We start from the raw sequence: 8,744 nt of genomic DNA on the forward strand, positions 1-8,744 counted from the left end.
ATTTGATCATGGATGCTGTTAAGGTGGTACTCATTTTTACTTTTGTGCAAACGTTTTTGGCATGTTTGCATTTGCTTCGCTGTCTGTCCACACAAACGAATCTCGCGCCATGTCTGTTGTTTTGAAAGGAACTGGAAGTCGCTCGTGCTATTCGTTGTTTTCGATTTTGAGGATTCTGATTGGCTTGCATGGCTTTATCCTTTTCCCTACACTGCCGCCCATAGGTTTGGCATAATTATGATGTTGCTCGACGGCGTATTTATGCGGGTTGATGTAAACGACAACTTTTTTGAAAACGATGTTGTGTGCACAATGTTATTTTTGAAAACGGAGGGGGAGAAATATTAGTTTCTCTAAATACCAGACTATGTGTAAATGTGGCCTGAGTTGACCAGACTTATTTAGGGTGAGCTAATGAGGTTAATGAGACACAGCTGACAGCAATCATGGATGATGAGTTCAGTGAGCAGTGAGTCCATGTGTGAATGGCAATGAACAAGAAGGGACCAGAGGGGTGCCAGGGCACTCCAGCAGGTGATTGTACTGACTCCTAATGTGGTCAAAGAAGTCCAGGAGGGAGGCGGAGGCGGAGCGGAGGCAGACCAGGTGGCAGGGTGGAGGTTCAGGTCCATGGAATGGAAGAGAAACGTAAGACGAAGGAAGAGCAGGAAACCAAGGAAGAGCAGGCAGGACACGTGGACAGGGTGGCGCAGGCTGGGCAGCAAGGGCTGAAGACCACCACAGCGGTGCAGAAGACCACCACAACAGTGTACACGGGATTGAAGACCCCCACGATGGAGCAGAAGATCACCACAACTGGAACTGGAGTCCACCATGGTGGATCAGGCGAAACTAAAACACAGAGCACAGAGAGGTTAGGATTGGCCTCGAAGCAGACTGAAATCTCAGGGACGATCTCTGTGGTCGTATCAAGGAAGACAAGAAACTCTGGGACGACATCCATGGTCGCATCAGGACAGACAGGAAACTCAGGGACAACCTCTGTGGTCGCATCAGGGCAGACAGGAAGTTCATAGACTAGAAGCGACACATGACTGACCTCTGGCTGGATCGGGCTCTGGAGCAGACTCATGGGCTGGATTGGGCTCTGGAGCAGACTCATGGGCTGGGGCGGGCTCTGGATCAGACTCATGGGCTGGATCATGCTCTGGAGCAGACTCATGGGCTGGGGCGGGCTCTGGATCAGACTCATGGGCTGGGGTGGGCTCTGGATCAGATTCATGGGCTGGGGCGGGCTCTGGATCAGACTCATGGGCTGGGGTGGGCTCTGGATCAGACCCATGGGCTGGGGCGGTCTCTGGAGCAGACTCATGGGCTGGAGCAGGCTCTGGAGCAGACTCATGGGCTGGGGCGGGCTCTGGAGCAGACTCATGGGCTGGAGTGGGCTGGGGAGCAGACTCATGGGCTGGAGCGGGCTGGAGCGGGCTCTGAAGCAGACTCTGAAGCAGACTCATGGGCTGGAGCGGTGTCTGGATCAGACTCATGGGCTGGAGCAGGCTCTGGATCAGACTCATGGGCTGGAGCGGGCTCTGGAGCAGACAGACTCATGGGCTGGAGCGGGCTGTGGATCAGACTCATGGTCTGGGGCAGGCTCTGGAGCAGACAGACTCATGGGCTGGAGCGGGCTCTGGAGCAGACTCATGGGCTGGAGCGGGCTGTGGAGCGGACTCATGGGCTAGAGCAGGCTCTGGAGCAGACTCATGGGCTGGGGCGGGCTCTGGATCAGACTCATGGGCTGGAGTGGGCTCTGGAGCAGACTCATGGGCTGGAGCGGGCTGGACCGGGCTCTGAAGCAGACTCTGAAGCAGACTCATGGGCTGGAGCGGTGTCTGGATCAGACTCATGGGCTGGAGCGGGCTCTGGAGCAGACTCATGGGCTGGAGCGGGATCTGGAGCAGATTCATGGGCTGGAGCGGGCTCTGGATCAGACTCATGGTCTGAGGCAGGCTCTGGAGCAGACAGACTCATGGGCTGGAGCGGGCTCTGGAGCAGACTCATGGGCTGGGGCGGGCTCTGGATCAGACTCATGGGCTGGAGTGGGCTCTGGAGCAGACTCATGGGCTGGAGCGTGCTGGACCGGGCTCTGAAGCAGACTCTGAAGCAGACTCATGGGCTGGAGCGGTGTCTGGATCAGACTCATGGGCTGGAGCGGGCTCTGGAGCAGACTCATGGGCTGGAGCGGGATCTGGAGCAGATTCATGGGCTGGAGCGGGCTCTGGATCAGACTCATGGTCTGGGGCAGGCTCTGGAGCAGACAGACTCATGGGCTGGAGTGGGCTGTGGAGCAGACTCATGGGCTAGAGCAGGCTCTGGAGCAGACTCATGGGCTGGGGCGGGCTCTGGATCAGACTCATGGGCTGGAGTGGGCTCTGGAGCAGACTCATGGGCTGGAGCGGGCTGGACCGGGCTCTGAAGCAGACTCTGAAGCAGACTCATGGGCTGGAGCGGTGTCTGGATCAGACTCATGGGCTGGAGCGGGCTCTGGAGCAGACTCATGGGCTGGAGCGGGATCTGGAGCAGATTCATGGGCTGGAGCAGGCTCTGGATCAGACTCATGGGCTGGAGCGGGCTCTGGAGCAGACAGACTCATGGGCTGGAGCGGGCTCTGGAGCAGACTCATGGGCTGGAGCAGGCTCATTGTAATAATAATTAAAATAAAATAATTCATTGCATTTATATAGCGCTTTTCTCTGCACTCAAAGCGCTTTACATGGAAGGGGGAATCTCCTCAACCACCACCAATGTGCACCAGCTTATTGGTGGAGAGGAGACAGATGAACCCAATTAGTATATATATATATATATATATATATATATGGGGATGATTAGGAGGCCATGATGGACAGAGGCCACTGGGCAAATTTGGCCAGGATGCCAAATATATATTTATATATATATATATATATATCCGGTGCTCTTTGACAGTACAGTGTCCCGATCACTACACTGGGGCGTTAGGACCCACACAGACCACAGGGTGAGCACCCCCTACTGGCCTCACTAACACTTCTTCCAGCAGCAACCTGGTTTTCCCAGGAGGTCTCCCATCCAGATAATAATCAGGCTCAACCCTGCTTAGCTTCAGTGGGCAACCAGTCTTGGGCTACAGGGTGATATGGCTGCTGGCTGGCATACACAAAGAGTAGAGTGTGGCCCAAACACAAAATGGTCATTGCCGTAACAGGGAGTGCAAATGACACTGGGACCACCTCTGGGACCACCTCTGAGACCCCCAGACTTGTTACCACTGCAGAGATGTCAGCTGCTCGTACCAAAATGAGGGGTGTGTCCTCCAGACTTGAAGCCAGTCTCAAACGCCTAGGGACTGCCTTAATGACTTCATGTGAAACGTTCATGACGACCAGGAACACTGATGTGGCGCCCATGATGGCTGAAGACTCTGGCGTGGCATCCATGATGGATGGAGGCTCTGGTGTGGTGGCCATGTTGTGGACAGGCTCTGGTGCAAGGACAACCGGACAGGAAGGTACTGAAAGAACAGGGCTAGTGACCATCAGGACTGGACATGTTGGCAGTCGTGGTAGGCCAAGCTCCACTTTATCTAATAATAAAAAATAATAATAATTACAATAAAGATGTAAGCAGATGTAAGCAAATTTACTTACACTCAACAGAATGTCTTAAGGGGACAAAAATAAAGTGTTACCTTTCTTTTGTTGTAATCTTACAGAATGGGGTTCAGTGACAAAAATCACAGTGCCAGCATTCTAACATTTTTTTATCTTATCAATCTGTTAATTATTTTTTGTCTCATTTGCAATATCATATATATATTTTTTTTTTTTCATAGACTGATATTTTTCATGCAACAATACACTATCATTTATGTTTCTCTACATACACGTGTCTATACAAACTCTGTGTATATTCATGCAATCAGTTTTGTTCAACATTTCACCCCAAATATTCCAGTGGATAGAAAGGCGCGGACGCTCCGGTGGGAATTCTGAGAGCAGCTTTTGACACAGGAAAAGAAGAGAGGCAAAAGAGAAAAATAACCTTGCCTTATACACTGCATCTTTACTTATGAATTTATCATGACCATGTCCGTACAATACACTGGAATCTCAGCCTCCTTTAATATTTGAAGGTTTAATAATTAATATACTAAAATATGGTTTTCTTCACTCTCCAACTATCTCCTCTTAGCAGCACTCAAAGCGGTCCAACAGGAGGAACGGTCAGCGGCAGGAAAGAGTTTAAAGTGGGACTAAAAGTCAGAGTGAATGTTTGAGAGTGTGAGTGTGTGTTTGACAGAAAGAAAGGGGAAGTACAAGAACTGCACATTTTGCCAAATAATTAGGTCACTTGCAACTTAAAAATTAAAAATGAATTAACTGGTAGCACTTTAGGGTCCAATTCTCACTATTAACTAGCTCATGCATATTACTAGGATTTTGACTGTTTATTAGAATTTATAAAGCACATATTAATGCCTTATTCTGCATGACCATATTCTACATCTCTTACCTAAACTAACTAATAAGCATAATTAGGAGTTTATTTAGGCAAAAGTCATAGTTAATAGTGAGGATTTGACCCTAATCTAAAGTGTGACCATTAGATTAAATGTAATCTACATTTTTCACACTTTGCATCTGCAACTTGAAGGAGAAATTTGCTAGAATCACAAGAATAACACTCTAGAGAGCAAGTATTATATGCCATTGTTTACTACACATTCTCTGTCAAAACTAGATCATCTTAAGTAGGCATCAGAATAAAGTAATAGTCCCAAGCATACATCTCAAAAGGATATCTTGAGTATATCTTGTCCACTAATTAAACAAACCAGTCTGCAGCTATAGAAAAGTCCAAATTCATATTTAAAGTATGTTGCAAGAGATATTTACCATACAAAATCCGTACTTTTAATAAGGTTTAGGCAATATCAGTGGACTGCGCTTCACTCTATAGTGAATAATCGTGTGATCAGTGGGGAGAGGTTGACACACACACACACACACACACACACACTGAGATGTGGGACGTGACTCCAGCGGACGCTCTTCTCACAGCTCACAGTGCTCATAAAGTCTTCGACTACATGTTCAGTGATATTTTTTCATATCTATTTATTAAAGAAAGTTTATTCCGCCTGGACATGTGACCTCGTAAAAACGATTTTTGTGGTAGTTTCTGGGTAAATTCGCCGGATGCGTTGGACAAGTGCCATATGTTCTGTAGATACCATAATGTGAGTATACAATACATCTTCTGAGTAAATGCAGTTTAAGTTGTATTTATGTGACAATTATATTATAAAAATGTGAAAATTTGTATGTTAATAATAATATTCTTATTATGGATAGGCTATATGATCATAAAAATATCGATCAGAAAATCAAGAGATTATAATTTACAAGATATGGTATTTAGTTCAGATTTGATACTTTGAAATTGATAAATGAATTGAGTTCATAGATTATTGTAATTGATTAAGTTGTTACTAATTTATATTAGTAAGTCTGAATTGTATATGATTGTATATAGCCTCCTAGGGTGTTATTAAAATTAGCCCAGCTCTATTTGTTGTCAGACAGACCTGAGGAAAAGATTTTCGCGTTAATGTTACAGTAAAAGTTAAATATTCCTAAATTACCTTAGACATCGTGTGTTGTTGGTTGTTAACTGATGATGACCTTCAGATTTAGTTATATAAAGCTTTGCCAGTCATTTGTGCAAATGGGTTTATTTGGGCTTGAATGAGTCTCTGGCCTGAGGTAGGCTAGTCTAAATCCAAATACTGTCATCAAATCTAAAAGTCTTATTGAGGGGCCCTTTCTGATTCACTTGTGTCAAGTTGTACCTTCATTTGCATTTTACATAGACAGAGACAGGATTATTTGTAACAGTAAACAACACCGACTGACTAATTTGTGGTCTAATTATGACTGAATAACCTGAGCTTTGTAAATGTCTTTGGACTGTTACATATCGTCATTCCTTAGACATCCTGCAAATTGTGCAAATGTGTTTGGAAAAATAATTTAATGCATCATTGATCCGTTTATTATTCCACTGCTGTAGCATGTGTTTGGATATTTTTTTCAAAATTACTGAATTCATAATCAAAGAGCATGAAATATATAGGCATCAGATGTACATGTAATTTCAACAATAGCTAATAGAGAGAGTAATGCTTTAAGTTCATGGTAGTTATAGACAAATATATGTGCTGATATTTGAGCACATATTGTAAGATTATAATTTTCTGTTAATAATAATATTACATTTTGGGGTTGGTAAAATTGTAAAAATATTTTTGAAAGAAGTCTCTTCTGCTCACCCAGGCTGAATTTATTTGATAAAAAATAATGTAAAAACAGCAATATTGTGAAATATTATTATTATTATTTAAAATAAAATATTATATATTTTTTAAGTATAATTTATCCCTTTAATGTCCATTTTTAGCATCATTACTCTAGTTTTCAGTGTCACATGATCCTTCAGAAATCATTCTAATATACTGATTTGCTGCTCAAGAAACATTTCTTATTATTATCAATGTTGAAAACAGTTGTGCTTGCTTAATATCTTTGTGGAAACCGTAATACTTTTCCCCCAGCATTTATTTAAAATAGAAATATTTTGCTAAATAAAAGTATTATTTTATTTAAAAAAAAAATCATACTAACCCCAAACTTTTGAAAGGTAGTGTATTTCAGCCATAAAAATTAAAAACAATAAAAAAAATCCAAATCAGCTGACCATCCTATGTAAACATACCCAGTAGCTTATCCAGGATTTGTACTTTATGTCAGTATTTAAAATAAGCAAGGCAGTGTCCCCCCCCCAACCCTCTCTCCCCCCATTATTATTTATTTTTTTATTTATTTTTTTAAAACAATTTTCTTTGTGTCTCTGTTTTTTCTTTTTTGTCTTTATGGTAGCCCAGTTTGTTGATGGAGAGGATTTCGAATGACAGCCGGCACAGTGGTCATCACAGGTGGAATTTTAGCTGCAGTCATCTTGCTAACTATTGTCACAGTTTTGTGTTACTGTAGGCTGCAGGTAATCCTCCTCTACTGCTTGTCTCAATAGTAACTCCCTCTTCTCTCCTATCTTACGTACTGAGTGTGACGTCTCACTCTGCCCATTAGTATTACTGCTGTAAAAGAGAAGAGTCAGTGGAGGGGGAGGAGGAGGCTGACGTCGCCAAGTCATCGCCAAGTCCACCGCGCCAACCGAGTCCACCCGAGAGTCCACTGAGTCTTCGCCATTTCCCCGAATACGCATCCTCCAACCAGCTGCTAATGACTGCAGAGCCTTTTGAGCCCAATGGACCAGTCAGCTATCCTCAGTACACCCCACGCATGCCCTACAAGCCGCCCCGCTCGTACACTTTCTGCCCCTCCTGCTCGGGGTATCTGCCGCTGTACATGAGCCCACAGGAGGGTCTGCGCAATGGAGGTGGCAGGATCAACTACACGACTCTACAGCAGGAGGAATTAGATCTGCCAATGGATACGCCCAGCTTCCACAAACTCAACCTCATCCGCTCGGTCACCATGCAGGAAGTGCTGACTCATCACAGCATCAGCACAGATGTGTAGCACCTCGTATTCACCTCATATATTGTGTGGTTCACATTTGTTATGCTGCTTTCTGTACCCAGTGCTCCATTTTATTTCATTAGATCCAATACGTCTACTTTTTATTTATTTATTTATCAGGATAGTCATGTGCACTTTAAAGAAAACAAAAATCCGTAGAAAAACCGATAAGGCAAGTTTACTGACATTTCCTTTAACTCCTAAAAGAAAAGGTTCTATATAGAACCTTAAAGGGTTCTGTTAGGCAAGAACCTTTTTCATATAACGGGTTCTTTAACATTGACTCAAGAACCCTAGGGAACAGACCCCCTCTGAACTTTTTTTCTTAAAGTGTAAAACACAATACAATGCAATGTGTAATTCAAAAACGGGTAAAAACACTTGTGAAAAATAAATATAGAAAATTCTAATCCTTCTATTAAAACGGTACATTGTGTCCTATTTTTACAGACTTTTCTTAGACTGGGTAATAAAAGCATTTGCTTTATTATTCATACGTTCCACTCTTCATATGCAACTTATTAATAGGGCTTTTTATTGGCATGAGAACTGGAGAGTAAAAGTTTTATATCTTTGATATTGTTTCACATTAATTTGTCTATCACAGATATTTACTGCTGTACTGAAATATACGATTAAAATATATATATATGGTTGGTATGATTTGGTATGATTAAACTGAAAATGGTGCGGATGTACAAGTTGTGAAATGATAATATCACCTGCGGTCATAGTTTTACATGTAGGATCGTGAATTTGTGTGTCTGTTTGTGTAATCTATTTAATTGACTGATTTTATAATTGTCTGCATTCTCATCTTTGTGTGTAGTGCCACTCACTTCGCATTGATTTTGATCCAAAATAACTATGAAGTCACCAGAATTATGATCTGTTATTGTATTTTACCTTTTTGTTTGTTAATAAATGCAAGATTTGTTAATATTAACAGTTGTTGTGTGACAATTTAATAAGCTCTTATGATGTCATAAATGAACATATTTAACGGCACGCATGCTTATTGCTGGCCAGCAGGTGGCAACAGTTTATGTGTAGGAAAAAAGGGTCTATCCATACTTTGGTAAATTAAAACATTAAACGAGACAACATTAAACATGCTGCTCTTCTCTCTAGTAATATGGCCCA

At 43.0% G+C, this 8,744-nt stretch overlaps 1 protein-coding gene across 3 annotated transcripts; it reads left to right on the forward strand.

The window, feature by feature from the left end:
- Positions 1-5,015: 5,015 nt before the first annotated feature.
- Positions 5,016-8,544, forward strand: fam163b (family with sequence similarity 163 member B). 3 transcript variants are annotated; one of them, XM_084415098.1, is made up of 3 exons: positions 5,016-5,239; positions 6,939-7,059; positions 7,149-8,544. In XM_084415098.1, the coding sequence occupies exons 2-3, from the start codon at positions 6,967-6,969 to the stop codon at positions 7,599-7,601; spliced, it is 546 nt and encodes a 181-aa protein (XP_084271224.1). In that variant the 5' UTR covers positions 5,016-5,239; positions 6,939-6,966; the 3' UTR covers positions 7,602-8,544. The 3 variants fall into 3 exon arrangements, with proteins under 3 accessions (XP_084271224.1, XP_084271223.1, XP_084271225.1); XM_084415097.1 differs by having other exon boundaries at positions 6,944-7,059; XM_084415099.1 differs by lacking the exon at positions 5,016-5,239 and having other exon boundaries at positions 6,865-7,059; positions 7,149-7,721.
- The last annotated feature ends 200 nt before the right edge of the window (positions 8,545-8,744 follow it).

This window comes from Rutilus rutilus (genome assembly GCF_951802725.1).
Source record: "Rutilus rutilus genome assembly, chromosome: 7".
Classification (NCBI taxonomy): Eukaryota; Metazoa; Chordata; class Actinopteri; order Cypriniformes; family Leuciscidae; genus Rutilus; species Rutilus rutilus.